Source organism: Micromonas commoda, chromosome 8, assembly GCF_000090985.2.
Source record: "Micromonas commoda chromosome 8, complete sequence".
In the NCBI taxonomy this organism is placed as follows: domain Eukaryota; kingdom Viridiplantae; phylum Chlorophyta; class Mamiellophyceae; order Mamiellales; family Mamiellaceae; genus Micromonas; species Micromonas commoda.
This window is the reverse complement of record NC_013045.1, coordinates 812,947-840,188: the sequence shown is the minus strand read 5'-3', so window position 1 is coordinate 840,188 and position 27,242 is coordinate 812,947. Positions and strand designations below refer to the sequence as shown.

The window sequence follows — 27,242 nt, the reverse complement described above, 5'->3', positions numbered from 1 at the left end:
CAAGGGCAGGGAAGCCGCGGAACTCAAGACGCGCAGTAAGAGCGGCGGACGGGGCGCGCGAAGAGGCCGAGGGGGCGGACGGGGCGGTCGAGGGGGCGGTCGGGGCGGCCGCTCCAGTGCCCAATCGCCACCGCCGACAAAGAAGGAACTCACCGCCGACGGCAGCACCGCCTGGCGACTGTTCGACGTCAAGCTCCCGCTGGCCCTCGACCCGGGGAAGGACAGCTTCGAGGTCACCGACGCCCTCAGAGACGAGGCCTGCAAGCTCCTCGGCCTCCCAATCGGACGCACCAGGGAGGACGGCACGCACCTGTTGAAAGACGGCGAAGGCTACGGCGTTCGCGTGGTTCGAAAGTCGTGCGACGCGCGCAAGATCAACGAGGTGGGATTCTCGTACGTCCTGGACGTGGACGACGTCTGCGTCGATAGCGCGACGGTCGCGGGCGGGTCCATCAAGAAACTGGACATACGGCCCAGGCCGAAGAAGCTGGAGCGCGTGAGGCGCGACTGGGACGACGAGCCGACGCTCGACTTTGACTCCGAGTCTCCAAGCGGAGCGCTCCGAGCGGAGTGCGCCGACGACGACGACAGGGTGGTGATCGTGGGTCTCGGACCCGCGGGACTCTTCGCGGCGCTCGCACTCGCGGAGGCTGGCGTGCCGGTGACGGTGCTGGAGCGCGGGCAGCCGGTGGAGGGACGCGGCCGCGACATCGGCGCTCTCTTCGCCAGGCGCGTTTTAAACTCGGACAGTAACCTGTGTTACGGCGAGGGCGGCGCGGGAACGTGGTCGGACGGCAAGCTCACGACGCGCATCGGAAGGAACAGCGACGACGTGCGCACGGTGTTGAGATCGCTCGTGGCGTTCGGGGCGCCGCCGGAGATTTTGGTGACTGGGAAGCCCCACCTGGGCACGGACAGGCTGGTTCGAATACTCAGAAACGCGAGGGAGTACCTCGTCGGCAGGGGCGCGGATATACGCTTCGGGTGCACCGTGGACAGGGTGCTGTTCGAGAATACCGACGATACCGGCGACGGGAGGAGCATGAGGGCGTGCGGGGTCGTAGTGCGGAAGAATAGCCGCGGCGACACGGGCTCCGAGCGGCCCGGCGCGCCCGAGACTCTCAAGGCGAAAGCCGTGATACTCGCGGCGGGTCACTCCGCGAGGAACCTGATGGAGAACCTCCTGACGGACGGCATCGAGCTCAAGTATCAGCCGTTCGCGGCGGGGTTCAGGATCGAACACCCGCAGGCGCTGCTCAACGAGCTTCAGTACGGCGAGGACCTCGCGTCGCTCGCCGCGAAGGGCAAGGGGCCGCTCCCCGTCGCCGATTACCGGCTCGCGCACCAGTGCCGATCCGACGTCGAGGTCTCCGCGTCACCCGGCGCGGAGTACGTCCAGCGGGCGTGCTACTCGTTCTGCATGTGTCCCGGCGGTCAGATCGTTCCCACCAGCACCGTCCCCGAGGAGCTTTGCGTGAACGGGATGTCCTTCTCGAAGCGGGGGAGCGATTGGGCCAACAGCGGTTTGGTGTCGACAATTACCGAGGCTGACGCGATGCCCTTCTGTGCCGCGCCCGGGCGCGAGGCGTTGGCGGGGCTCGACTTTCAGCGGCACATCGAGCGCGAGGCGTCGCGCATGGGCGGCGGCGACCTGACCGTGCCGGTGCAGACCGCGCCCGACTTCATCGAGGGGAGAGAGAGCGACCCCGCCGCGTTGCCGACGTCTTCGTACCGGCTCGGCGTCGTCCCCGCCAGGCTCGACTTGCTGTACCCGCCCGCGGTTACCGAGGCGGTGCGCGAATCCCTCATCGCGTTCGACAGGAAGGTGCCCGGTTTTGCCGGCCCCGACGCGCTTCTACACGCCCCCGAGGCGAGGACGTCCAGCCCCGTTCGCGTCGTCCGCGACTCGGAGGATTACCAGAGCGCCACGGCGGCGGGTTTCTTCCCGGTGGGCGAAGGCGCGGGGTACGCGGGCGGGATCGTGAGCGCCGCGGTGGACGGGTTGTGCGCGGCTGGAAGGGTCGGGGCGTTCGTGGAGGGGGGGTGATGGGTGAGACTTTGGTGATCGTAGTTTGTGCGAATCGCGTCGCGCGCGCGTGACGGTTTGGCGAATCGCCTCTTGTGAAACGCTTTCTGGGGTGCTCTCCTTCACGATTTGTGCTCCTGTCTGATTGCACGTGTGTGTTTTTCGCCTCATCAGCCTCGCGCATTCCATTCCATGACTGCGCGGATGTTGGCGCTCGCGCTCGGGGTGCCCGGCGCCGCGCTGGGGCGGCGGGTGGTGCGCGGGGGAAGGAAGGTGCGCGAGACTCCGCGGGTCGCGCGGTCGCGCCTCGTCGCCGCGGTGGTTCCGTGCTCTGCGAGAGGCCAGGGTTTTGCCGGGCGCCGACTTTCCACCGCGCGTTGTCTCGCGCACCATCTCGGACGGGGACGCGCCGCGCGGTGCTTCGCCGCCGCGACCGCGACCGCGGATGGCGACGACGACGGCGACGCGCCGTCCAGCGCGATCGCCTCGAGCTCGTGCCCCGGAGCTAAGCCCCCCGTGGAGGAGACCGTGGACGTGGGTGCTCGGGGCGACGTCGGCGGAATCGAGTGGGCGTCCCGGCGCATCTTGGCGCTCGACGCCGCCTCGCCCGGCTGGTGGAACCCGCCGGCGCCCTACGGCGTCGCCCCGACCCCGGCGCTCTCGTCAACGCGCGATATCGGCCCGCCGGGAAGGTACGCGGACGGCGCGTGGTGGCGCGGGAACGTACCCGGCGACCTCCATCCGCCCCCGCCCCCGCCCCAGCTCCTCTCCGTCGCGCCCATGATGGACTACACCACCGCGCACTTCAGGCACCTCTGCCGCCTGCTGTCGCGGCACACGTGGCTGTACACGGAGATGGAGGTGGACCAGACCCTGGTGCACACGGACCATCCGCGGCTGGACCGCTACCTCGACTTTCCCACGGCGACGCACCCCAGCGTCTTGCAGCTGGGCGGCTCGGATCCGGAGACGATGGCGCGCGCGACGGCGGTGGCGGCGCCGTACGGCTACGACGAGATCAACCTCAACTGTGGGTGCCCCTCGCCGAAGGTGGCGGGCAAGGGCGCCTTCGGTGCCGCGCTCATGCTGGAGCCCGAACTGGTCAGGGACGTCGTCGCGGCGATGAGGGAAAACAGCGGCGGCGCCCCGGTGACGGTGAAGTGCCGCATCGGCGTGGACGACCACGACTCGTACGACGATCTCTGCAGGTTCGTGGAGACGGTGGCGTGCGCGATGGTCCCGACGCGGACGGACGGCAGGCCGTTGTTCGCGATACACGCGAGGAAGGCGCTGCTCGCGGGTCTATCCCCGGCGGAGAACCGGACGGTGCCGCCGCTTCGGTACGAGTGGGCGTACGCCCTCGCGAGGGACTTTCCCGAGGTGGCATTCGTCGTCAACGGCGGCATCGACACGCTCGAGGAGGCGGCGGAGGTTGCGCGCGGGGTCGGGGTGCCGACGGGCGGGGGTCGGCTGGTCGGGACGATGATCGGGAGGGCGGTTCACGCGGATCCGTGGGGCGTCCTGAGCGACGCGGACGTGAGGGTGTTCGGGGCCGAGTCCAACCCGCGGACGTCCAGGCGCGACCTGCTGAACGAGTACGTCAAGTACTGCGACGCGACGCGCGGGCGTTTCGGGACGACGAAGGACGGGTACTCGGTGCCGAGCACGCGGCACCTCATGCACCCGCTGCAGAATTTGTTTTTGGGCGAGCCCAACGCGAAGGTTTGGCGTCGCCGCGTCGACGAGGCGCTCAAGGAGGACGCCAGGAACCCGGACGTGACGGTGGGGGATATCCTAGAGCGGACCCTCGGGGTGCTGTCGGACGAGACGCTGGACGCGCCGCCGGGAGATGGAAGCACGAACGCGAGGCACGGGGTTAAGAGGAGCGGGGTGACGCTCGGGAATCTGCCGCCGATGCCGACGCGAGGCGCGCTTGTTCCCGCGAGCCGATAAGATTAGCCGTTTTGCGTGATGAAATTTCGTAACGTGGTAGGTATTATTGATACAGCGTTGCAAGCTGCTGCGCGCGCATGCCCGGCTCCGAGCTGCGGATAAATGATCTAGTCAAAGGCACTAATACATGCCCCCCGGCTTGACTTTTTTGCACTTGGGGGAAAATTGGAAGGTCACGAGCTCCTCGCCCTCTTGGCCTGAAGAAGCACCGGCACGTCCCCCAGCGGTCGCTTGATCGAGTCCGAATCCTTCAGACCGTTCCAGCACTCCATTGCGGCTTTGGTCCTGGACAGAGATAGAGACACCTCTGCGGTGCTGACCGTCGCCACCACGTCCTCGTTGTCCTCGGCATCCGCGCCATTTGCAACGTGCCCGTTCGTCTCACTCCCATTCGCCTCAGCCTCGTTCCCTCTGGATGCGATGAGCGCGTTGAGCTTGCGAAACCTGGATTCTGTTTTAGTGATGAGCTGCGTGAGTACTTCGGTGCTGTAGAACGGTTGCTGCAGGACGCTGACGAGGAAAGGCGAGCGAAGCGACAGGTTTGAGCGCTTGTCGTGCTTCTTCAGGATTTTCACCAGCGCAGTGTAGTTGAGGCTGACCCAGTGCTCCATCAGGACGAGCTCGCCGTGGAAGTCCGCGAGCGCCCGGCACGCGGCGCGGCACCTTTGCATCGTGAACCTCGGCGCCCTGCTGCCGTCTGTGTTCACCACCTGTCTGTACGCCGCCTCCAGTTTCGTCTCCTTCATCACGAAGTCCTCCTCAGCCGAGATGAAGAATCTGTTAAACTTTTGCAGCTCAGCGTTGAGCGTCTTGAGGAACAGCCTCTGCTCGTCGGTCAGCTTACGCTTTTCCCCGGGCTTGATCGTGGTATCACCATTCGCGGTCGTCGCCTTGTACTCCGGGATGGCCTTGAGGCACTTCTTCAGCGTCTTGTAGCACAGGAACTGCGGAGAGGTGGCACGCGTCAGGAAAGGAATATTTGTACTTTTCTCGGCATGCGCGCCGCACCTGGTCGCTCACTGATGGGTGAGTCGCGGCGATAATCTCGGTGAATTTTTGGCCGAACTTCATGGCACCGGCGCTCACGCGCTCTCTGGGCTATGCCAGGGCGCGGTGAGCAGCGGTGAGCAGCGGGTTGCGAGGACGGCGCGGCTCGCTTTGGCTCGTTGTTGCGACCGTCCCTTGCAAAAAAGAATAATAAATCTGATCTCCTGAGATTCGATTTTCGACTCTCAGAGCACAGGCAAACAGGCCGAAACGAGCCAGGCACTCGGAATTGGATCAAGGCATGACACATTGCGTGTGAAAGCAACCCAAGCGAAAAGGGAATAAATCCTCCGGCACACAGCTAACTACTCTGCAAAATGCGCCTTTGAGCTTGATAGGTCCGCAGCCGCAAGGAAGCCGTTTCTGTCAACGTCGTGCTGACGAAGAGGAAACCCCAACGCATTGTCACCCAACGCACCCGCGCTCCTGCGGGCACAGGCAGCACAGCCTCGTCGACCTTCGTTTGCGACGACCGATGTCCACATTATCAAACATATCCTCGGCGATGTTCTCCGTGCCCCATGCCGATTCGAGTAGGAGACGTGATGCGAACGGGGCCGGCAAGAAGGCGAATCTCGGCAACAAACTGATGAACGCCATCAATCTGCCGATGGCGTGGTACGACTTGGAGGAAACGGGTGCGGAAACGGTGCATAAGCCCAGTTACCTGAAAATTGCTTTCGTCTTAATAAACATCATCGGCGCACTCGCGTTTGCCGGGCAGTGCTTTTATCACTACGTGGCCACGGTTCCAGAGACAACGGTGTCTGCTCAGGATAAGTCGGGAACTGACGGGTGGACATGCCGCCCCCTCGTTGGCGACAAGATTTACGGGCTGAACATGACGTACGACGAATGTATGACCAAGGAGTACGTGCCACCGACAGTCGATAATTTGATTCGCTACGGCCATTACGGATTATTGGTGTATAGCGGCTTTGATGGATCCCAGCCGCCGTCCAGTTACGACGGGCCATGGAACTTCACCACCGGACTTCGGTACAGCATCAACACAATGACCCTTTACCACAAGCCCTTCCCGCATCTTTCCGACGTCGTGTACAGCTATCCGGACACTTGCGTGGTTCCGTTTTACAAGGGGTACGAAAAACATTCCAAGTTTAATCCGCAAGATGGGTACATGTCGCCGACCGAGATGCCCTTCTCCGAGGCGTACAAGAGAGGCTACGATTATTTTAACGGTTACGGCTACATCGGGTTGGCCAACAAAGAGCTAAAGTGGGATTCCTCTTGCACCCTCGACACGCCTTGGAATTGCGGTCAATATGGCACGTTCCATCCGTCGAACGAGACGGATTATGTCGCAAAGTGCGACGGAGCCATCTCCGCAGCGGAACAAGCCGACCTCTTTGAAAATGGCACATACTCCTTCCCACATGTCTTCGCAGCACCATCGGAGTTGAGGTGGGCCGCGCCGGCTTCCGCTCAGCCTTATACCGAGAAGGGTAAAGGCGATTACTTTGTCATTTACAAGCAGAAGTGTGTGGGAATCACGCCCTTATATCCGAAGACCACCACGCTCAAGTTGGTCACAGATAAGAGCCGTCCCCGAGGCGACGACGACTTCTTCGGCAAGCAACGGTGCAACTTTTACGAGAAACAGATTGGTGTCGAGTCGTTCGAGTACCTGTTCTCTCAGCCCAACTGTCACCCGTGCCAAATCTTCAAGGAGAATGCCCCGTTCTTCTGCAAGCGCGAAGTTAGGAAGACGTGGGTGACCATATTCGCGCTCTCGATATCGAACACACTTTTCTTCATGGGTATTCTGATAACTTGGGCACCGGTTGTTCTTCGTGGGTTATTCAGCAAAGAACAACAAACAGAATAGCCGTTTGTAATCATCACGTGCACTATGTCTATGTTTCTAATAGCTCCTACGCCCCGGTCAGCATCGGCGCCCTGTCGTCCGGCCCCAGCGTTAACGCCGTTTCCAGGTCCACCACGCCGGTGGTCCCCACTCCACTCCCGCGGTGGAAGGCGGCGACTGCGTCCTCTGCCTGTTCGATGCTGGCTGGCGCCACTTCCAGCCCCATGCCCTCCAATGCAGCCTCTATTCTCGTCGCGAGGGCGTTCCTGTCTGGCAGGTACGTCTTCAGCGGCGCGAGGAAATCGGAGTGCGACCTGTTCGCCCTGTACCTGGGCTGTTTCGCCGGGTTGGTCAGGTATTTCATCGTCTCCTCCCTGAAGTCCCACAGGAAGCTGGTGTGGTGCAGCCACCTGTCCTTCGATATGCTCTGCGCGTTCCCTCCCACCTTGCGCTCGCCGATGACGTAATCGTTCTCGCGGAGTTGCCACCCGGGCACGTCCGCGAACACGCCGTGCGGCCGGCCCCCGTACAGCGATCCCGTCCAGTCCATAATCTGCCGCGGGAACAGCGCCAGGTCGGGCACCGCCGCGGCGTTCATCACCAGCGTGACGAACTGGGTGTCCCGGTCGACGATCACGGTTCCACCACCGGAAAAGCGCTTGATGACCCGCACACCGTCGTCTAGAGCCCGTCGCACGTCCACGAGCTGGTGCGGCTTGCCCGAGATGCCGAGCACCACCGAGCGATCGGGGGTGCCGTCGTTGAGCAGGCACCAGTTGCCCGCGCCGGGTGAACGCAGGAGCTTCTCTTCGAGCCTGAGCTGTCGCAGGATGCACAGGCCGGACGTGCGTACCAGTTGCACCAGGTTCGCGGGCTGAGACAAGGACATCTCACGGTCCAAAAGAGAGCGCCCTCCGCTCTGAGCTAGGCGAGGTGATTTCGTAAAAAGTTACCTTCGTACAACAATCCGTAATAAGAGCTAAGTGACACAAGGTACGTGATAAGTGTGAGAGTATTATGCGATGACCGGCGCCCGCTTCTTGGTCCGGTCCGAGTACGGCACCAGCGTGACGTCCCTCTGGTTCTTGTATCCCTCGATCTTTGGCCTCGGGTTCGCCTCGATCCCGTTCGCGGCGGCGATGTTCTCGAGGTACTCCTCGTACTCGCCCTCCTTCCGAAGAAAATGCGGCGTCACCAGGCTCACGTTCTGCATGGCCCTGCTGTTCACGAGCCTGAGCCACGCGGCCCTCGCGTCCGCGTACTCCTCCAGAGCGATCTTCCCGCTGTGCAACAGGCGGAAGTCTATGTGTCGCCGCCCCTCCAGCAGCTTGTAGGCACCCTCGAAATAGCACTGATCCTTCGCGTACGACTTGTGCTCGGACGTGTCCGTCAACCCGCGCTTGCACCGGTAGCACTGCTGCCATCGCTTCTGCAGGTCTGAGACGTACGGCTCGAGCGCCTCGAAGAGCTCGGTGAACCCCATCTGGCTGCCCTGCCACCTGGTCCAGTAGCTCAGCGCGGGTCCGACGAGCAGCTTCACCTTGGCGCTCATGTGCGTGTTGAGCGTGGCGAGTCCCTCCTCGGTGACGAGGTGCTCCCTCGGGGTGACCTTTCGCGAGCGAGGAAAGTTGTTGAAGGACCGGCTGCCCCCCGCCGCGCCCGCGGCGAAAGACCCGCGAAGGTACGGCGCGGTGGCTAGGTCGTTGATCGAGCACGTGAAGTGCGTGCCGATCTCGTGGTCCAGCAGGCCCTGCACCCACAGCCGCCGCGAGTACTTTTTCCCCGGTTGCTTCGGCAGGTTGAGCGTCCCCTCGCAGCTCTTCCGCCCGCGCGACATGGTCATCGACGCCACCGCGAGGTTCTCGTGCCACCGGATCTGCACCTTATCTCCGATCCCGTGCGAGTCCAGGTACTCGTTGACGCACTCGCCCATGTCCCGCGCGCCGCCCGCCATCGGCGCCCCCCACACCGCCTGCTCGAACCTCTCGTCGTGTTTTCCCCCGTCGCCGTACCGAGCCCGCTTCTCCTCCATGATCCTCTGCGCGTGCCCTATGAGGTCGTCCCTAGGTGAGCCGTAGTCCTCCATGGACTTGAGAGCCGCCTCGGGATCCGCGTACTGAAACTGGGGGTCTTTGGGCGGAGGGTTGTTCTTGGCGCGTTTTCTTCGACCCTTGTCGTACGTGGTCCACGCCGCCAAAAACTTTTCCTTCTCATCTTGTGCGTTGATCGGGGTGATGTCGCCGTAAGCAACCTTGGGCCGGAGCCGCGTCGCGGTCTCCCGTTTCTTGTCCAGCGCGGCGCTAAACTTGGACGCGTTCTCCCGGTGCTTCTTGTGGTCCCTGTGCGCGAATTCCTCACGGAGCTGCGCCACGCCCATCGTCGCCCACTTGACTCCCTCCACCGCGTTCCACTCCGGGAAATCTTTCTCCTCCTCGAAGAGCTTCTTGAGGCTCGGCGGGGGTTTCTCCGCAGACTTCTTCGACGCCGGCGTCGTCGTCGTCGTCGCCGCTGTCGTTTTCGTCGTCGCCATCGTCGCACCCGGGCCGGGAACCGGTCGGCGCTTCTTCGCCTTCTCGGCTTCCTCCTTCTCCTTCTTCTCCTTCTCCGCGGCTCGTCTCGCGGCGACTCTTTTGGCGGCGAGCTCGTGCGGCTTGAGAGTCTCCGGCTTTGGCTTTGGCGTCGCCGCCTCCTCGGATTCGTCCTCGGAGATGACCTCCGCGACGATGTGATCGTCGTCGTCGCTGTCGGTGGCGGCCTCGGCGGCGGAGATGTCCGTCCCCCGCGCCGACGACGCCTCAGACGGCGAGTTTGAGCACAAGAAATCGGTGTCCTGCGAGGAGGAACCGTCGCTGGTGGACACGGTGCTGCCGCTGGACTTGGCGGACGCGGGCGTCGTGGCTCGCGACAACGCGGGCTTTCTCGCCGAGCCCGCGGGTCCCCGCATCCCGGGCGCGCCCCGGGCGCTGCCCGTCGGCCTCGCCAGTCTGTCCCAACAGGTATCGCCCGGTCGACTCGAGTCGAGCCGCGTCGGTCTCGCGTTTCCCACCGCGCGTCGCCGCGGCGCGGGAGGCTTCGACGCAGGGCTCAGCGGGGTGTTCGAGCGCGCGTGTTTGGTACGTCGCGCCTCATCCGTCGCGTCGTCTGGGGTAAAGGGGGGGGGACGGTCAGGGGGGGAGACGGGGAGATCGGCTGGATCCAATTGGGCACAATTATTTGGTCGGAGCGGGTGTTGACGACCGGGTGTCCGCCGATGGGTGTGGACGGGAGACGGACCTATCGGAGACGTGTCGGGCGATATTTTACCGATCGCCCCGGGCCGCGGCCGGCCAGGAGACGACGAACCCTTCCTCGTCACCATTCCCTCGACCCCTGCTCCTCTACGGAATATGGGAAGGATTCGGATTTCCCACGCGGACTCGCTTTTCACTGGCACCCGGGCAACGAACCGCTCGATTGGGACACTGCAGCGCCCTGCCAGAGCTTGCTTCGGGAGGAAAATTTCGAGCGAAAAAATCTCCGGAAGCGCGCCAAACCCAGAAGGGCCATCTATTTTTGACGGGGAAATTGGCGTCTCTACTTGCCACTTGTAGAGAGGAATGCCGCGTTCTGATTGGTCCATTGACTAGTTATCCATCTATCCGAGGAGGGCGATTTCCACGACACGGGGGATCGGGCGCGGCTGGCGCGCCATCTACACCGCACACGTCGCACGCCGATAACCAAAGACCAAAAAAGAGAAAGATGATGTCCCTCGTCTCCACTCCCGTCGTTATGGCCCGCGCCGCCGCCCCCAAGAAGGTGGCGCGCAAGATCCAGGCCAAGGCCTCCGCCGAGGGCGCCTCCAAGTCCGCGGTTGCCGGCGCGCTCGCGCTGACCCTCCTCGCGGAGCCCGCGCTCGCGCAGGTCCAGGAGATCTCTGTCATCGCCGATGCCGACAAGAAGGCCGCCGCCGCCGCGCTCGCCGCCTCCCTCGGCGCCGACCTCGAGGCCAAGAAGAACGTGTCCATGGCCAAGAACCCCGCCAAGACCAAGAACCTCGCCATCGGCCTCCCGTCCTTCTCCGCGCCCAAGATCTCCCTCCCCTCGGGTGGCGGTGCTCCCGCCGCCAAGAAGGCCCCTAAGGAGAAGGCTTCTCCGTCCGAGGCGACCTCCCCCGCCCTCGGCGCCGCGATGCTCATCCTCTTCTCCCCCCTCGCTGTCGTCGCGGCCATCTCCCTGCAGACCCTCGGCCGCGTCATTCCCCAGGCGGCCGAGGGCAAGGATTTCTTCCCCAAGGACACCATGCCCTTCTAAGCGTCTTGAGTGTGCTGGCGGGTGAGAGCGGAGGAGGCCGGCGAAACGGGGCCGGTCCTTCGCGGATGTGTTTTCGTAGCGAGTGACCGTCGACGGGCTCGGCGCGGCTCCGGCGTGGGCGCGCGTCGAAGGGCTTTGTCGACAATAGCGAGCAGTCTTGTGAAGCAAGCAGGAAGTATTTTTAACCGCAGCGCTGCTAATTTTTCCCCTCGTCAACGTCCCGGTCCCCCGTTCCCATTCCGTCGTCCGTCCCGATCATCGCAACCTCCAGCTGTCTCTGTGTCGATGCCAGCTGCGTCCTCGCCTCCCTCACCATCGCGCGGAGCGCCTGGATCGTGGTCTTGCCCCCGCCCCCGACGTCCTCCTCCTCGAGGTCGCCTTCGTCGTCCAGAAGAGTTCCCTTGTCGTTCATGGGAGCCCACGTCGTCCTCGCATTCCTCTCCCGCGCCGCCGCGACCGCCGCCGCCGCGTTCCCGGCGTTCGTCGCCATCTCCCTGATGGGATCCATCGGCGTGAGCGCCTTCTCGACGCCCGCGTCCCTGAAGAACGCGCGAACCGCGTCGATGGCCTCCCCCCGCGGCTCCCTCTCCGCGGCGGGACCCTCGCGCATGCCCCCGAAACTCGACTCGCTCGCAGCCTTGAGCCGCTGCTTGATGGACGCCGCGGGCAAGCTCGCCGGTGCGTTGGGATCATCGGGTTCGGGTATCGGGTGGGAGAGCGTGCGTCGCGCGCGTCTCAACGCGTGGTGCTCCGCGAGGACGTCGGCGTACTCGGAGAGGTCAAAGTTGGTCACCGCGTCGAAACCCTTCTGTCGGACAGCCTCCGTGTCGTACGCCACCGCAGCCTCCTCCGCTTGGTCGTACAGCCCGAGGTACCGGTACTTACGTCCCACGAGCTGCCCGATCCGCGCCTCCCACCGACCTTTTTGGTGCCTGGTCACCCCCCGGAACTTCGAGCTGCCCTTCACGAACCCTTTGCTCTGCCGCCGGAGCGACAGCACGAGCTCCTCCTTCCCCACGGAGTTCAGCGCGGCGAGCTCCTGGGCGTAGTCGTTCATGTCGAAGTTCGTGCTGGCCTCCTCGCCGCGGCACTTGATCGCGGCGACGTCGTACGCGAGCGCCGCCTGCTGCTCGGAGTCGAAGCCGCCCAGGTACACCTGCTTGCCGTCCTCCCAGATGTGCGCCTCCCACCGGCCCGTCCTGCAGTGATGCGTCACGCCGCGGTACTTGCTCGTGGTACGAGTTCCGCGCTTCGGGGTGTCGCCGAACCCCTGTCGGGAAATCCCATCGCGCTTGCGCTTCGCGACGTCCCTGCGCTTCCGTTGCGGCGCCGGCGCGGGGGGATCGAACGCGTCGTCTCTGGGTTCCCGAAGCGCGTGTCTCTGCGCGGGGGTGAGGGCGAAGAGCCCGGGATGTGTCGGACCCGCGTTCGGGGCGGCGACGTTCCTCTCCAGCGGATCGCTCCACCACGGGTTTCCGTCGGGGACGAGGACGTTCGCGTGGCCGTACCGATGACGGGACGCGAGCGCGACGAGCGGGTCGTCGCCGGCTCCGCCCCCGCCCCCGGCCCCGCCTCCTCCTCCTCCTCCTCCTCCTCCTCCACCTCCTCCTCCTCCACCTCCTCCTCCTCCCATCGCGTGCGCGAAGGCTGCGTCCTCGCGCGTCTGCCCGCTCGATGCGCTGAGCTCCAGCCCGTTCGTGGTCCACGGGTCTCCCACGTCGCACATGCGGAACATCTCGGAGCTGGCGAAGGACGCGAGCGCCTCGTCGAAGTCGGCGAGCGCGGCGTGCTTGAAGGGCGAGCTCGTCGGGTCGACGGGCGCCTCGACGTGCTCGAGTTTGGAGGCGAGCGGGGGTGCGCGACGGTAGAGGGGCGACGCGTCGTCGCCTTCGACGGCGGAGAGGCGGGGCATGGTCGTGGGTCCGATGCGTGCGCGGCTGGGGGACGACGCTCGCACGCGCGTCGAGGGTTGTGGGAGCGCGCTCGGGGAGTGTCGTGGTGGGAGGGTCGAAACGTTCGATACTCCCGCCCTCGTCTCGCCTCGGGCGCGCGATTAAGTCGGTCTGAGTCGATCGGCACATGTCGGTATCGAGGCATCAGCGAAGAACGAACGGGTCGTGGTTCCCGAGGCAGTGTGGACGCTTCGGTTTCGGCTGTGCAAACCAAAGTGTTTTTTTGGACCAGTCTCATCCCGAGGCGAAAGAGCGTGTATTACGTCGAAACCAGAGATATGAATATGACACTGGGCTCGACGACCCCAACCTCTACGCGAATGACTATAAACGCCGTTACACTGTTACCCGCTTAGATGATGCCGATCTTGTTGGCGACGTCGAGGGCGTCGTAGTCGGCGGTGAGCCTCACGTACGCCTTCTTCGCGCCGTCGGGGCGGATGAGGGTGTTGATCTTCTCCGTCTGGATGTCGTACATGCGCTTGACGGCATCCTTGATCTGCTTCTTCGTGGACCTGGCGTCGACGATGAAGACGAGGGTGTTGTTGTCCTCGATCTTCTTCATGGCAGATTCGGTGGTGAGGGGGAACTTGAGGATCTGTTGGTAGAGGGCGGGGTCGCGAGGTCAGTTTTTGCTCCACGGCTCTGGGTGGGGGTGACTGATGCTAGGTGGCGGGGTCGGGACGCTGATGGCGGGCGGGCGCAATCCTCGCATGTCTTTCCATCGCGGGAGTGGTCGCGCAAGCGCGAAAGCGCCGATGCACGCGCCGAGAGGGCGCGTGCGCGTTGACCGCGCGCTCCGGCCGTGCCCGCCAGTGCCCTCTCCTGGTCCTAAAACCCTAAAAGATTGCGATGGTACCGCGCGGGCGGAACGCGCATCGTTCGCGCGCGCGCGATCCAAAAATCGTCAGGGATGAGCCGTGCACACACCTGGAACTGATCAAGCTTCTGCATGGGAGCGACGGAGACCCGGGGGTACTTCGGCTCGCGGGACTTCTTCAGGGTCTTGGGCCTGTCCGGTGGGAGGGTTTCCGTCAGCGATGCGCTCCGTTTTTTTCCCCGAAGCGACGATGGGCACGGCGGAAACCCGCGGCGTAGGAAGGGTCTCATGACTTCGGGATGATTCTCACCTGTGGAAGACGGGAGAGAAGCGCTTCTTGAGAAGCTTTCCCTTCACCCCCTTCTTGACCATCTTCGCGGCCTTGGCCGCCTTGGCCTTAGCATCCTCTGCGGTGGCGAGGGAGGAAGGAAATTCGCGGTCAGTTGCGGGATCTCGGGTCGCCGGAAACGGGTCGACGGGTCATCGCGACATGCGCGACGGCGCGGGGGGACGCGTGAGGATACACTCTCGGACACTCACCCTTAGCCATGTTTACTTAGCACGACGCGACACGAGCGAGGTGCGGATACAAAGAGGGCGACGGCGTCGGAGGGCTGCGGTTCTTGACGAGGGTGGGCTCCGGCGGCAACAAACTGCGCTGCGAGCCAACATTTTGCAACTCGGGAATGTGGAAAATCGAGACACAGTTTTTTCGTGGGATCAAAAACCTAATTATGATTTACCTGGGGTGTGTTTGCCTTGTGCGAGTCGAAATAAGTTAACTCTTGAAGAAAATTTCAGGGGTGCGAGCCGCTGGCTCGCTTATTTTAGTACAGTCAAACAGTTCCACCTCCGTGGCGCTCCGTCTTCAAGCTCGCCAGCTCTCTTGATGAGGTGGTTCACGCGGCGTTCGAAGCTCCCACGCCCAGGTGATCCAAGATTTCAGCCTGTTGCCTCTCGATGTGTATCAGCATGCTCCGCACGCTGGTGACGTGGTCGTGGTCCTCGGTCGAGCCCTTGGCGTCCTTCTTGCCCGTGGTGAGTCTCGTCGAAGCGAGGTGACACAGGATGCCGAAGATGGAGAACACGGCCGAGAGCAGCAGTGGTCCCGCCATCTGATCGATGGTCATCCCACTATTCGTGTTAACCGCCGATCGCACCGGGCAAGCATTCACCGGGAGTGTCTCCTTCATTGCCTGTCGAACCAGCCCGTTGGTGGTGGCGCGTGCGATTGCGTTTTGGAACCTCATGAAGTAGCGCGGGGACACGGGCACGCCCACGGCGAGCGTGAACAGCGGTGCCCCGACGAACTGCATCGTACACGCTTCACCGAGACCTCGTTGAAATTGAAGTTCCTCCTCGCGGGCGATGGCGAGGTCGCACGTGCCGTCGACGGCGTCCTTAAGCGCCTGCGTCCGGGTCGGGCTCTCGATTAAGAGCTCCTTGGGTAGGTCTGGGTAGTTGAGCAGGAGCCCGTTCTTGTCGACTCGATGGGCGCACATGGTCTTGCGCAGCCGCACCGCGTCTACGATGGACTGCACCTCGGTGGTGCGCGATCGCTGTACGATGAGGTACGACGCTAGGTTGGCGGTGTACGCGGAGATGGTGAGGAGGATCAAAAAGCCAAGGCCGATGCTCGCAAATTTCCCGCCCAGCGTGATGGGCTCAAACTTTGAACCGCCGCCGAGAAGCGAGGATATGCCATCGTGCGTCGCCTCGACGGTCGTGGTGACCATTCCACGCCCCTCGAATTCGCCCCCGGGCCTGTGCTCCATGGAGCCGATCAAGCCAGAGATGACGACGACCAAAAACAGGATAAGGAACCAGAGCTGCCACTCAAAGGGCGCGAACGCGCTCCGCAACTTCTTCGCGAAAGACTCCGTTTCCACGTCGTATTTCGAGACCAGATAGACGGGCTCCTCGAAGAGCGTGATGAAGGGTGCGATTTGCGTGCGCTCTGGGGTGAGCACGATGGCCGCGTTGCACAGGTCCAGGAAGCCCATGCCGACAGCGGAGACGCACAGCTGGAAATCCTTCGGATTGAAACCGAGCGTAGCCTTGCCGCGGGGCTTCTGCGCAGCCACCACGGGCTCGAACTTGTTCACCTCTTCTACAACGAACCCCTCGGCAGCCTGCAGAAGCTCGATGAAGCGGTATGCCCCGCCTCGGCACTTATCCTTGGTTCCAATGCCGCCGGACTTGATGGTTTCGTCGCATTTTGTACCTTTCCACCCGCCGGTGTTGGCGAGGTACATCGTCTTCACCGTGACACCGGAGAGTGACTTCATGGACTTGGTCAGGGTGTAACGATCCACGTACCCGCAGGTGGCGTACGAATAGTGCAGCGGGGTGGTCCCCGCCGCGGGCGTCGCGGTGGACACGAGGGGATCCGACGAAACCTCCGCCGGCACCGACTTGTCGCTGAGGTGGTTCTCGATGGTGCACGAGCCGGACGCGACGTAGCACCACTTGTCCTTGCAGTGCTTGGAAGAACCGCAGGAGGTGTAGTTGTCGTGCGCGTGGCAGCCGTAGCCGAACACGGTGCCCCCCGCGGGGGGCGTCGTCGGGGGTTGGAGGCACGCGCACGCGGAGGTGGAGCCGTTGACGAGCGAGTCAGCCGCGGCGAGAAGTCGGCGGTGAGAAGTGGCGGGTGACGCGGCGGCGTCGTCGACGCGGAGGTCGAATGTGAGGTCGTCGAGGGAGACGATCTCGTCGGGGGAAACGATCGTCTCGGCGGCTGCGAGGAGCGCGAGGGAGCATAGGAGCGCGATGACCAAGCTGAGAAAGCCTGAGGGTGGGAGAAGACGGAAACGGCGCGTGGGTCAGTCCCTTTCTCTGTGGTTTGTTGCTCAGAGGTGGTTTGTTGCCACGTCAGACCTGGACTTGCGTCCCCTTGGTCCACATGGCTCCCGGAGAGGGCACACGTGGGCAGGGTTCGGAGACGGACGCCCCGAGGCGGGCACGCGAGGCCCTCTCCGACCTAGACGACGCGTGCGGTCCGTGCTGAGGGCGGATAAGCCGCGCGTGCGCCGCACACGGAGCGCCCCATCTGGAGCCCGATTGGTTGGCATGGACGCATCTGGGAAATTATTTTTGTTGGGGTTTGGGAGAGACCGCGGTGGCGCAGCGAGAGCGTACCTGAGACACGCATGTGTCGGAGCGTTGGCCGGGGGGGCGATAGGTGGACAAAGAGATGCAAGCGCGATCGAGGCGCGCGCGAGGTGTTGGGTTCGTCTGTCTGAAGTAGTCTGGTTCTACCGTAAAAATATCTGTGGTTTCTTGGAAAAATGCGTCACGGATTTTGTCCATGAGATATCTACGCACCAAGTCTTTTAGTGAGAAAACTTTGTCTCTATTGGTCTCCTCTGTGTAACTTTTATCTGCTGGAGCTTTCTAGGCTGTTGGGGACCTCGCTGTTACGATGACATGTATTGCATTTATGTACGGGAAATCAGTCAGGTCATCATATGAAATTAAGCAAATCGATCACATGAGTTTTCATCCTCTAAAAACTCATTTTTCTCTCTTGATGAAAACACGATTTTTTTTCAAATATCGAGACAACGAGAGGTCGGGAGGTGCCAACTTGGCAGAAGGGCGACGTGCCTCGGGGCGGCGTCGTTCGCGACCATGAGCGCGAACGACAACAAGATCGTCCCCTCGGACCAGAGCAGGTCGCCCGCATCCGAGGACCACGACACGCGCGTGGCCACTAGGGCCTACGCGGTGCGCCACGGCGACACCACGCTGGAGCATCTCAGCTCCGAGCGGGGGCTGGACTACGACGAGGTGCTCCGTCTGAACCCCGCGGTGAGCGCCAGGAACGGCCTGCTCAAAGCCGGCGACGTGCTCAAGCTGCCGAAGCAGGGCGCGAGCGGGCCGAAGCGCGCCGACGGCGTCGACGGGGCCGCGCAATCTCCCGGACCTTCCACGGCACCTTCCTCCGCGGACGATGCGAACGCGCCCGCCGTCGTCGACGCGCGCATCGTCGGGGAGGCCGACCCGGCGGGAGACGCGCCGCGAGGCGATTCGCGGGACGACGGCGCCGATGATACCGGCGACCCGGTCCCGCCGGGAAGCCGCCGGACATCACGCGAGGACGATGCCTCGTCGTCGGCATCCGCGTCGGAGGGAACAACCGAAACAACCGCGGAGTCCTCGTCGCCGTCGTCCCCGCCGCCGCCGTCGTCGCCGACCGACGACGCCTCATCGCGCCCCGAGTCCCTCGACGACGTCCGCGAGGACATGCGCGTGCGCGGGGTGAGCGCGGTGCGGGGGTTCGGCGGCGTCGTCGGCGCCCTGGTCAAGACGGCGGGCGCGTCGGTGGATGGCATTCGCGAGGCGGCGGCGGCTTCGAGCGCCGCGCTGAGGGAATCGAGCGAGGACCTGCAGCGAACGAGCGCGTGGGTCAACGCGGAGGTGACCGGGATCGCCACGAAGGCTGGCGAGGAGATCGAGAACCTGAGACGGAGCAGGAACGCCGCGAGGAAAGAAGGGGACGACGCGGCGGCGGAGGGTGGGGACCCGGCGTCGGAGTCGGAGGAGTCGCCGGGAACCGCGGAGGCTCCCGCGGCGGGTTCGACGCCGCCCCCGCCGACGCCTCCCGGCTCACCCGCGAGACTCGCGCGCACGACCGACGAGGAACGCGCGGAGCGGAGGCGCAAGGCTGAGGAGGACGCCGCGGCTCGAAGGGAAAAGTCCAAGTCGATGGCGGAGGCGGTGCGCGGAAAACTGAAATCAGCGCAGGACGCCGCCGGCTCGCTGGTGCACAAGATGAGGCAGGACGAGGGAACCGCGAGGATGGGACGCGAGGACGAGAAGAGGAAGGAGAACGAGGGGAACCGGGGTTTGGAGGAGGCTGCGAAGGCGAGGCTCGCCGAGGCGGCCGCCAAGCGCCGCGCCGAGGCGATGGCTCGTCAAGCGGCGCGAGAAGCAGAGCGAGCGGCGCGGCGGAAAGAGCGAGACCGCCTCCGCGATGCGCAGGACAAGCAACGACGCGCGGCGGCGGCGGCGGCCAAACCCGCGGCGGCCAAACCCGCGGCGGTCAAACCCGCGGCGGCCAAACCGACGGCGGCCAAACCCGCGGCGGCCAAACCGACGAAGCAAAGCGAGGACAAGGTACAAGTGGACCTCAAGGCTAAGGTTGAGGCTGACAGGGCCAAAGCCGAGCGCGAGAGGGAGGCGAGGAGGAGGGACTTCGAGGCGAGGAGGAAGGCGCGCGAGGAGCGTCGCAAGGAGGAGAAAGGCGACGCGTCCAAGGTGAAGCCGGCGGAGTCCAAGCCCGCGTTCGAGTTACCGTTCCAGGTGAAGAAATCCGCCGCGGAACCCAAACCCGTCCAAGGTGAACCCGCCGCGAGGATAAGGGCCCTCGCGGACCGGGTGCGCGAACGCCCCGAGGAAACCGCGAGGGTCGTGGCGTCCGCCGCCGCGGGCGCCGCCGCGGGCGCAATCGCAGGTGGGCTCACCCGCGTCGGCTTCGTCGCCGCCGTCGCCGCGATGACGAGGCGAGCGTTTGAGAACGGGTTGCTCGCCACTGCGGGCGGGATATTCTGGGACGGCGCGGGGATCACCGCCGCGACGAGGGCAAAGGGTGAACTGGCGCGCGTACGGGCCGGCGGACCGGACGCGATGGAGCCGACGTTCGCGGAGAGCTGCCGCGACGCGAGGGACGCGCGACGCCTCGACCTCCCCGCGCGCGTGGGCCCCGCGCTGAACTTTGGGAGGTTCCTCCCCGGCGGCGGCGTCGTCGCGTGCCTGAAGCTGGTGCTCTTCGGCATTGCTGAGGAGCGCCGCGCGGGCGACGCGGGGGGCGCGTCCTCGGCCGATCCCGCCGCGCCGCCGGGGGGGGCGGACGACGACGTCGCCGCGATCGCCGCGTTGGCCGCCGCCGAGGCTGCCGTCGCCGCGGCGGAGGCTGCCGCGGCGTCCACCCCGGAAACCACCCCCGCGAAGGACTCCACACACGCGGTTGTCCCCAAACTCTCCCCCGTGCCCCCGGGCTCGCCGACGACGCCCGCGACGACGCCGCCGCGCATCGCGAACGCCGCCGAACCGTCGTCCACGCCCGCCACGCCGCCGCCGCGCTCGGCGTACCCGGCGAAGACGCCGGGTAAAACGCGCGGCGGCGCCGATGACGACGACGAGACCGACCCGCTCACGCCGCGGACGCTGGGCGCCGTCGGAATGTCCGGGGCGGCGTCGCCCCCGCCCGCCTCGCCCGCGCCGGCGGCGCCGGTGCTCAGCCCCCGTCGTCCCCCGCCGGGCGAAGACGCCACGCGCGACGAGTACCGCGTCGCCGAGTTGAAGCTCGAGGGCCGACGGGACGCGCTCATGCAGAGGTACGTCGCGGCGGAGGCGGCGGAGGGTCGGACGGTTGACCCGACGGTCATCGTGCCGCCGTCGCCCGCCGCGCCGAGCCGACGGTGGCTCACGAAAACCTCTCCGTCGGCGTCCCCGAGCCGCGGCGTGCCCAAGCTGGATCTCACGCGTCTGAACGGGAACGCGGAGGACGAGTCGCTGACGGAGAGACGGATGGGCGGGGACGGCGACGATAAGGCGGCGTCGGATGAAGCGGACCCCGGCGTCGCCAAAAAGTTTGACGATGAGCGCGCGGGCGACGCCGAGCTCCGTTGGCGCGTGGAGCGGCTTGACCGCGAGTGCGCGATCCTCGAGGGCAGGTTGGCGTTCAGGGAGGACGAGAAGACGCGGGAGCTGAGGGCGATGCGGGAGAAGGAGACGGCGAACGCGGCGAGGCGGGTGAAGAAGTCAATCTGGCACTTTGCCACGTCGCTCAAGCGTCGCGCTCTGTTGGCGTGGGTGCTCGAGCTGGACGAGGCGACGCGACGCAAGCGACTGCTCCGCAAGGCGCTCGCGCGCATGCGAATGCGGACGCTCTCCGACTCGTTCGAAGGGTGGCTCGAGTTCAGGCGCAAGGCTAAGGAGCAGAGGCTCGAGCGTAAGGTTGCGGAGCTGGAGAGGAGAGCCGCCGCCGCGGAAGCAGCCGAGGTCGCGGCGCAGAGGGACCGGGAGGCTGCGAGGAGGGAGGCCGAGGAGAAGGCCGCATCCCTGGCCGAGGCGGAGGCGCGCGAGGCGGAGGCGCGACGCGAGGTCGCAGCCATCCGGGGCGAGGATGCCGAGCCGTGGTCGCCGGCGTCGGCGGCGACTGCGACGCCGTTGGGCGCGACGACGCCCGCGTCGCCGTGAACAGCGATCGAGTCGTGGATCAAGTCGTGGATCAAGTCGTGGATCAAGTCGTGGCTTCGTCTCGTCTGTGTTGGTCGATACTCGTCTCACCTATCGCGTGCCGCGCGCCCGTCTCAGTGCACGAGCGCGGGGCCCTGTTGCAGCGTTCGTAACCTGTTCGCCAGGTTCAGCGTGCCCGCCGCGAGCTGCGCCACCTGCGTCCTTCTTCTCTCTTCCTCCGCCGTCAGACCAGTCTCCACCCCCTCCTCGTCGTCGTCGTCGTCGTCGTCATCGGCGGCGTTGCGGTCGAGAGTCACGGGGTGCAACCCTAGCACCAGTCCCGCCGACACCTTCTTCAACGCCTCCCTGAGCTCCGGCGGGAAGTCGCAAAGGTCCTCATCCGAGCGGTCGCCGTACCTGCCCACGCCGCCCATCGCGGCGATGGTTATTTCATCGTCCAGACCCGGGACCATCGCCGCCGCGCCCAATCTCGCGTTCGCCGTATCATTCATCGTCGTCGTCACCGCCGTCGCCGTCGCCTTCGCCTCATCATCGTACGCCTCCAGTCTGTCCGCCCAACGCACGCCCACGTCGACAGCCGCGCGCTTCGTCGCCGTCGCCGGCTCGGAGGCCGTCGGCTTGCGCTTGTGCGTGCTCGCATTCTTCTGCGCCGTCGCCAGTCCCATCGCGCTCGCGGGCGACGGCGGCGACGCGAGAGCCACTTTCGCCTCCGTTGTCTTCTGCACCGTCTTAGGGGTCTTCGGCGTGACGCCGTTAGCGGGCTTCTGCGCGGACTTGGGGGGCCTGCCGCGGGGTCGCTTCTCGACCACGTTCGGGTCCCTCTCAGCCAGGGGCGACGTGAGGCTGGGCTTCGCAGCGGGCGCGACGGCCTTCTCGGCCACCTTCGCCGCCCGGACCGCGGACGCGGGCACAAAATTCTCGACGCATCGTCTGCATCCGCGCTTGGCGTAGCGGCACTTCGAGCAACCGGGCTGTGTCGGGAACTTGGCCATCGCCGTCCGTCGCAGTCCGATTCACGCCAGTCGCTTTGCACGTGTGTTTTTTTCCGATGCGAGCGCCCTTCGCCTCCGTGTCGGAATCCAAATCAAACCGAAGAGGACTCGCGGTGAAACTTCGGGCACGGTCGCCGAGCGCGCGAGTCGGCGCGGCTTCGCGCGACGCGGGCTTCCTCCTGTTCGAGCGTGCGCGCTCTGTATTGGGCGAAGGCGGCGGAAACCCTTGGAATTTATACCGTTTCAAAGTCTGCGGCTCGCAAATTCAAAATTTGGAAGCGGACAGGTGACAGGCAAACTTTGGCAAAAAAAACCCAAAAAAAAAAATCACACTCCAGTTTACGTCGGCTCCTCGTCCGTCGCGATGTATGCCTTTGGTTTTCAAGAATGTACAACTAAGTTGTTCGGGTCACCAGACTCCGACGCGTCCCCACATCTCTCTCTCGCCCTCGCGTTCCCCCTCCCCGCGAGCGCCGATCGTCGCCCGCTTAGAAGTCCCACATGTGGTGCAGGGTGAACTCCGGCGTGGAGATCCCTTGGGGCGAGAGCACAGCCTTCGCGTTCACGTGCCAGCCCTTGAACTCCTCGGTGAAGTGGTAGGACATGCCCGCCTCCAACTCCCTGGCGACAAACCTCGCGGCGATTTTCCCGTCGAGGTTGTGCTGCAGGCGCCGCCTCGCGCCGAGCTCCAGCTCCCACGAGTCGCTCGTCACCCAGTTGTTGTCGGCGTTGATGATGCCGCCCGCGGTGCTCATGTTACCGCCGCTCTTGTGCGCGTTCTCGTTCGCCACGGCCGCCGCGTCCCCCACCTTGGCCTCGAACGCGCTGCCGGTCACGCCGTCCCGATCGATCACCTCGCGGCGCCACGACGCGAGCCACCGCGGCGTCGGGGGCTTCACGTCGCCGAGAAACGACCGACGCGATCGCGAGCTTCGCGCGGACCTTCCGGAACGGGCAGACTCCGCCGGGGAGATCCCGCGCGGGGACTTGCTCCCGCGTCCCCACAGCGCCCTGCGCGGGGACACCCTGCGCGGGGTCCTGCTTCCGGAGCGGTCCGAGTCGGTGTCGTCGTCGCCGGATCCGCCCCGAGGGTCGCCGCTGTACCGCGAGTCCAAGCCGCCGGGGGAATCCCCGTACCAGTCGCCGTACTTGTCCCAGAGCTCCATGTCGTCCTCGTGGAGCCACCTGGAGAGGGTGAAATCGCCGTAGACGTCGTGCGAGTAGTTGAGCTCGCCCTCGAGGGACCTGAGCACGGCGCCGTCGTTGCTCACGGTGTACCTCAGCTCCCACTCGATGCCGTCCTCGGTCTCGCCCTGCATCTCAACCTGCGGGTTCCACTCGGTTCGGTTGTTGATCAGGAACGGGGGGTTGGGGCTGACCACGAGCGTGGGCGCGCCCTTTATCCCGAGAAGGTCGCCGACGTCGAGGGAAAAGCGGGACTTGGACGTGGTGATGGGCTGCAGCGGCTTGAACTCGAACTGCGCCTTGACGGCGTCGCCGAACGACTCGGGCGTCGCGATCTCAACCTTGGCGTTGTGGATGTCCGGGAAGGATCCGCGGAACCGCCCGGGGGCGCCGAAGAATCTGTATCTGACGTCAGTGTGGCTCTTGTACGAGTTGCAGTGCACCTTCTCCTCCACGCTCTCCAGCCTCAGCGCCTCAGAGCCGGTGAAGGAGCGGAGGATGGAGTTGACGATCTGGTTGGCGGGCGGCGCGTCGAGCTTCTGCTGCAGCTCGGCCTTCTCCGAGACGAGGGTGTCGACGGTGCTCTGCAGCCTGCCTATCTCCTGAGCCTGCGCCCGGAGCTGGTTCTGTTCGGTGGAGGGGTGGAGGGGGGTCGATGAAGGCGTCAGCACGCGGGCGTACACGAACGTCGTTGTATTTTTTTTTGAATCTTTGAGGTGTTAGTTGTGCCTGATCAGGGACGGGGCGCGATCGGAGCGGGGTCGGGGGATCGCGTCGACGCACCTGCAGAAGGGTCACCGTCGCCTTCATCTGATCATCCTTGTCACGCTTGCTGAACATCTCGGCGGTGACTTCACCCAATGCGGGCGGCGCCGGCCTGCTCTGCGTGATGCACCGTCGGCGCCCTTCCTTCTCAAGTATCTCAGCCACTCCCACTGCCAACGTGGAGACAAGCAGATTTTTTCAAACGCGATCCCTGTCCCTGGTTTCGAAGATAGCGTACAGGTTGTGGGTCTCGTATTTGCAAGTTTGTGGCCTATTTCCGATTTTTTCGTAGCTCTGTATGGCGCGCAGGCTAGATTTCGCTAATTGGCGAAAAACATGGCTGCTATCCGCTCCGACCCCAACACGGCCGCTCCCGTCCGCGAAAATCGTCCAACAGCGGTGATGACTCGGATGCACGAGGAAAAGTGCGCGGCGCCTGCAGGGTTGGCGCCATTCGAGGGCACGCGCCGCGCCGCGGGGGACGCGAACGCTAGACTAGGACCCGCCACGATCGCGCGAAGGAAGCGCGATACCCTTCGATAAGGCACTCATTCAAGGCGAGACGAAGATGACGTCGCTGTGGACCGCTGGGACGCCGCTCCGCGTCCCGAACACCCCCGCACGTGTTTCGCAGATGCACAGGTCCGACGTCACCGCGTCGCTTGGGTCCAGGAGAGTGTCGGCGCAGGACCGCCGGTCACTTGGACTCAGATCACGCAGACCACTGCTGGAGCGCACTCGACGCGATGGGAGCTGTAAGACGGGAAGGTTCGGACCGGCTCGAGCCAGCCTCGGCGCGGCGCTCGGCGAGCATGCGGCGCGCGTCAATCTTGAAAACATACTCGCGCCCAACTTGGCATCGACGGTGACTCAGACGCACGCGACCTCGGTGGATGAGCCGCTCGCGAGGATATCCACCGACTTCTCCAACGCCATCGCCGAGGTATCTCTCGGTCATGAGCTCGAGTACCTCGCCGCGCATCCCGCGCACCTCGCCGCCCTCGCCATCGGCTGCGGCGCGGTCTACTACATCGTCACGCGGGGCAGGCAGAAGATTCGCAGGCTCAAAGCGGAGTTTCTGTCGCACGGCATCGACCTGACAAACGTCGACGACAGGCTGGACACGCTCACGTACCTCAAGAAGATGCAAGATCAGGGCATGCTTCCGCTGGGTCTGGAGGTGTGTGCGATGAAACAGGCGGAGATGGAGGTGCTCTTCATGGGAAACGACGGCATCGCCAAGTGGAAAAAGTACTACGCCGAGCGAGGCATCGACATCGAATCAGCCGGAGACCTGGACCGGGTGCGCAAGTACGTCGAGAACCTGCATCACCTGGAGGGATGTTTACTGGGTATCGACATGGAGGCGCTGTCCAACTGACCGCGCACGATTTTTTCACGATGAGAATTCCGCGAGAACCTGTACAAAGTAGAGCGCAACTGCCTCAGCTTATTGCGATGTAACAAATTCTAACGTAAACACCCGTCATCACAGCGAACTGATCACCCTGTCGAGCTTGGGCATTTGCGCCAGCGCGGTCACCTGCCGTTGTATTTGAAGAATAGTCGACACCACGATCAACATGCTGGTGAAACCGACGGAGATGCCCACGGTCGCCTTCATCCACTGGTCCATCATGGTGCACGCCACCGCCACAATCCCGAGGAGCAGACCCCCAAAGAACCTGCTGCCGCTCTGCAACTCCGACAGGTACCGCACCGTCGCCTCTCCCGGCCTAACATCCGGAATCCTCGCGCCGATCTTGACCATGTACTCGCTCACGTCCTTCGGCGTGTCCTGAAGGTCGAGGTAGCTGAATCCAAACACAATCAGAAAAAACGTCACGTAATACATCGGAGACGCGTTCGAGAACAGAAACTCTGTCGCGGCGCGAATGAAACCCGGCGGATCCAGGATCTTGTTGAGCCACATGAAACCGTCGCACATGAACACCGCCACGAGCACGGGCTGCACGCCGAGCGGGTTCACCTTGAAAGGGATGTGATCGACATCCTTGCGAACCACGCGTGGCAGGCCCGGGATGGACGGGCCCTGGAAGTACAGCAGCGGCACCTTGCACGTTCCCGTCTGGACCAGGACGCTGCCCGCGATGAGCGCCAGTCCGGCACCAACGAACGGGAGGATCTGTTCCAGCGACGCCGTGAGTAAGGCTGGCGCGTAGTACTTCGCCGCGTTCCAGTAAGCGCCACACACGGACATGGTGATGAGCACGCTCGAGCCGTTGCCGAGGCCGAAATCGGTCATCTCGTCGGAGATCCACGCCAGGACGCACGAGCCGAGGACGAACACCGGCACGATCGTCCAGTAGTACCCTAAGGGAGATAATCCTTCCACGTAGAACTGCCTCAGCTCGGACGCGGTGAGGAAGCTCTGTATGATGGCCACCACGAACATCAGGTACCGGGTGTACTGCTGGACGGTATGCTGCCCCACCGCATCTTTGGTGAGTTCCTTCATGCTGGGCACGAGCGCCACGATGACCTGCATCGCGATGGATGCCGCGATTATGGGCCCAATGCCGACGTGGAAGAAGGGGATGCCGCTGCCGAGGATGGCCATGTCGCCCCATCCCTTCCCAGTGGACGCTGCGACAGGCACGATGGAGTTGACAAACTGACTGAACACGTTCCCTGCCACCTCCGCGCCGGCCGGGGTGTTGAAGTACTTCATCGGGAACTCCGAGCACAGGCGTATGAGCACGATGTAGGCGAAGGTGTTGATCATGCGCCTTCCCCAGTCGTTCGTGATCTCAATCTGCATCTCCTTGAACCTGTTCTCCTGCTTCTCCAGCTCGCGCGGTGAGGACGAGGCCGGGGGAGGGAGAGGGGGTACCTGATCGGTACTGTCGTCCCCGCTCATCCCCGGGTCGTCCCCGAACTCATCCCCTGACATATTTGCCTCGCTGAACACCCTACGCGACGCGTCATCGAAGGCGGAGCCCCCGGACGCCGCGCATCGGCCGAGCCTGGCGACGCCCCTCCCATCTTTTCGTATGTCACCCGGCCGCGCGGAGAAAACCCTCGCGATGCGCGCCACAGTCGCGCCACCGGTCCGTCTCCCGCGCGGGACGCGGGGGTGATGCGTCGACGCCGACGCGTATACCGATCCCGAACACGACATATCGACTATCCCGATCACCCGATCCGGCTATCGTGC

General features: G+C 64.4%; 14 protein-coding genes across 14 annotated transcripts; 6 read left to right on the top strand and 8 right to left on the bottom strand.

The window, feature by feature from the left end:
• Nucleotides 1-589: 589 nt before the first annotated feature.
• Nucleotides 590-2,047, top strand: MICPUN_84627 (predicted protein; the record flags this gene model as incomplete). The annotated part of the gene is made up of 1 exon (XM_002508207.1): nt 590-2,047. A coding segment is annotated over one exon (1,458 nt), but the record flags the coding sequence as incomplete, so codon positions are not given.
• A 726-nt stretch (nt 2,048-2,773) lies between these two features.
• On the top strand, nt 2,774-3,979 carry MICPUN_84205 (predicted protein; the record flags this gene model as incomplete). The annotated part of the gene is made up of 1 exon (XM_002508206.1): nt 2,774-3,979. A coding segment is annotated over one exon (1,206 nt), but the record flags the coding sequence as incomplete, so codon positions are not given.
• A 24-nt stretch (nt 3,980-4,003) lies between these two features.
• MICPUN_60787 (predicted protein) lies at nt 4,004-5,050 on the bottom strand (the record flags this gene model as incomplete). Its single annotated transcript, XM_002507918.1, has 2 exons — nt 4,004-4,923; nt 4,988-5,050. The coding sequence occupies 2 exons, from the start codon at nt 5,048-5,050 to the stop codon at nt 4,153-4,155; spliced, it is 834 nt and encodes a 277-aa protein (XP_002507964.1). The 3' UTR covers nt 4,004-4,152.
• Nucleotides 5,051-5,501: 451 nt separating this feature from the next.
• MICPUN_60786 (predicted protein) lies at nt 5,502-6,875 on the top strand (the record flags this gene model as incomplete). The annotated part of the gene is made up of 1 exon (XM_002508205.1): nt 5,502-6,875. The coding sequence occupies one exon, from the start codon at nt 5,502-5,504 to the stop codon at nt 6,873-6,875; it is 1,374 nt and encodes a 457-aa protein (XP_002508251.1).
• A 46-nt stretch (nt 6,876-6,921) lies between these two features.
• Nucleotides 6,922-7,743, bottom strand: MICPUN_84456 (predicted protein; the record flags this gene model as incomplete). The annotated part of the gene is made up of 1 exon (XM_002507917.1): nt 6,922-7,743. One exon carries the CDS (start codon nt 7,741-7,743, stop codon nt 6,922-6,924), a length of 822 nt encoding a protein of 273 aa, XP_002507963.1.
• A 2,776-nt stretch (nt 7,744-10,519) lies between these two features.
• On the top strand, nt 10,520-11,330 carry MICPUN_108796 (predicted protein). The gene has a single exon (XM_002508204.1). It carries the CDS (start codon nt 10,596-10,598, stop codon nt 11,145-11,147), a length of 552 nt encoding a protein of 183 aa, XP_002508250.1. The 5' UTR covers nt 10,520-10,595; the 3' UTR covers nt 11,148-11,330.
• A 13-nt stretch (nt 11,331-11,343) lies between these two features.
• On the bottom strand, nt 11,344-13,059 carry MICPUN_60783 (AP2-like protein; the record flags this gene model as incomplete). Its single annotated transcript, XM_002507916.1, has 1 exon — nt 11,344-13,059. The coding sequence occupies one exon, from the start codon at nt 13,057-13,059 to the stop codon at nt 11,344-11,346; it is 1,716 nt and encodes a 571-aa protein (XP_002507962.1).
• A 300-nt stretch (nt 13,060-13,359) lies between these two features.
• On the bottom strand, nt 13,360-14,502 carry MICPUN_91476 (predicted protein). Its single transcript, XM_002507915.1, has 4 exons — nt 14,460-14,502; nt 14,230-14,326; nt 14,030-14,111; nt 13,360-13,697 (listed from the first exon to the last, which is right to left on the bottom strand). The coding sequence occupies exons 1-4, from the start codon at nt 14,467-14,469 to the stop codon at nt 13,452-13,454; spliced, it is 435 nt and encodes a 144-aa protein (XP_002507961.1). The 5' UTR covers nt 14,470-14,502; the 3' UTR covers nt 13,360-13,451.
• Nucleotides 14,503-14,818: 316 nt separating this feature from the next.
• Nucleotides 14,819-17,070, bottom strand: MICPUN_60781 (glutamate-gated ion channel neurotransmitter receptor family; the record flags this gene model as incomplete). Its single annotated transcript, XM_002507914.1, has 2 exons — nt 14,819-16,707; nt 17,034-17,070. The coding sequence occupies 2 exons, from the start codon at nt 17,068-17,070 to the stop codon at nt 14,819-14,821; spliced, it is 1,926 nt and encodes a 641-aa protein (XP_002507960.1).
• A 479-nt stretch (nt 17,071-17,549) lies between these two features.
• MICPUN_60780 (predicted protein) lies at nt 17,550-21,122 on the top strand (the record flags this gene model as incomplete). Its single annotated transcript, XM_002508203.1, has 1 exon — nt 17,550-21,122. The coding sequence occupies one exon, from the start codon at nt 17,550-17,552 to the stop codon at nt 21,120-21,122; it is 3,573 nt and encodes a 1,190-aa protein (XP_002508249.1).
• A 113-nt stretch (nt 21,123-21,235) lies between these two features.
• MICPUN_53116 (predicted protein) lies at nt 21,236-22,114 on the bottom strand (the record flags this gene model as incomplete). The annotated part of the gene is made up of 1 exon (XM_002507913.1): nt 21,236-22,114. One exon carries the CDS (start codon nt 22,112-22,114, stop codon nt 21,236-21,238), a length of 879 nt encoding a protein of 292 aa, XP_002507959.1.
• A 357-nt stretch (nt 22,115-22,471) lies between these two features.
• MICPUN_105956 (predicted protein) lies at nt 22,472-24,139 on the bottom strand (the record flags this gene model as incomplete). Its single annotated transcript, XM_002507912.1, has 2 exons — nt 22,472-23,925; nt 24,083-24,139. The coding sequence occupies 2 exons, from the start codon at nt 24,137-24,139 to the stop codon at nt 22,603-22,605; spliced, it is 1,380 nt and encodes a 459-aa protein (XP_002507958.1). The 3' UTR covers nt 22,472-22,602.
• Nucleotides 24,140-24,526: 387 nt separating this feature from the next.
• MICPUN_108794 (predicted protein) lies at nt 24,527-25,548 on the top strand. Its single transcript, XM_002508202.1, has one exon. The coding sequence runs from the start codon at nt 24,633-24,635 to the stop codon at nt 25,443-25,445; it is 813 nt and encodes a 270-aa protein (XP_002508248.1). The 5' UTR covers nt 24,527-24,632; the 3' UTR covers nt 25,446-25,548.
• A 2-nt stretch (nt 25,549-25,550) lies between these two features.
• Nucleotides 25,551-26,645, bottom strand: MICPUN_83941 (type II secretory pathway family; the record flags this gene model as incomplete). Its single annotated transcript, XM_002507911.1, has 1 exon — nt 25,551-26,645. One exon carries the CDS (start codon nt 26,643-26,645, stop codon nt 25,554-25,556), a length of 1,092 nt encoding a protein of 363 aa, XP_002507957.1. The 3' UTR covers nt 25,551-25,553.
• Between the last annotated feature and the right edge of the window lie 597 nt (nt 26,646-27,242).

Coding starts and splice junctions, on each gene's coding strand:
- MICPUN_91476 (XM_002507915.1), bottom strand. Junction 14,112..14,229: donor TTCTCTCCCGTCTTCCACAG/GTGAGAATCATC, acceptor CCCACCGGACAG/GCCCAAGACCCTGAAGAAGT. Junction 13,698..14,029: donor AGAAGCTTGATCAGTTCCAG/GTGTGTGCACGG, acceptor CTCTACCAACAG/ATCCTCAAGTTCCCCCTCAC.
- MICPUN_108796 (XM_002508204.1), top strand. CDS start 10,596: ATGATGTCCCTCGTCTCCACTCCCGTCGTTATGGCCCGCGCCGCCGCC.
- MICPUN_108794 (XM_002508202.1), top strand. CDS start 24,633: ATGACGTCGCTGTGGACCGCTGGGACGCCGCTCCGCGTCCCGAACACC.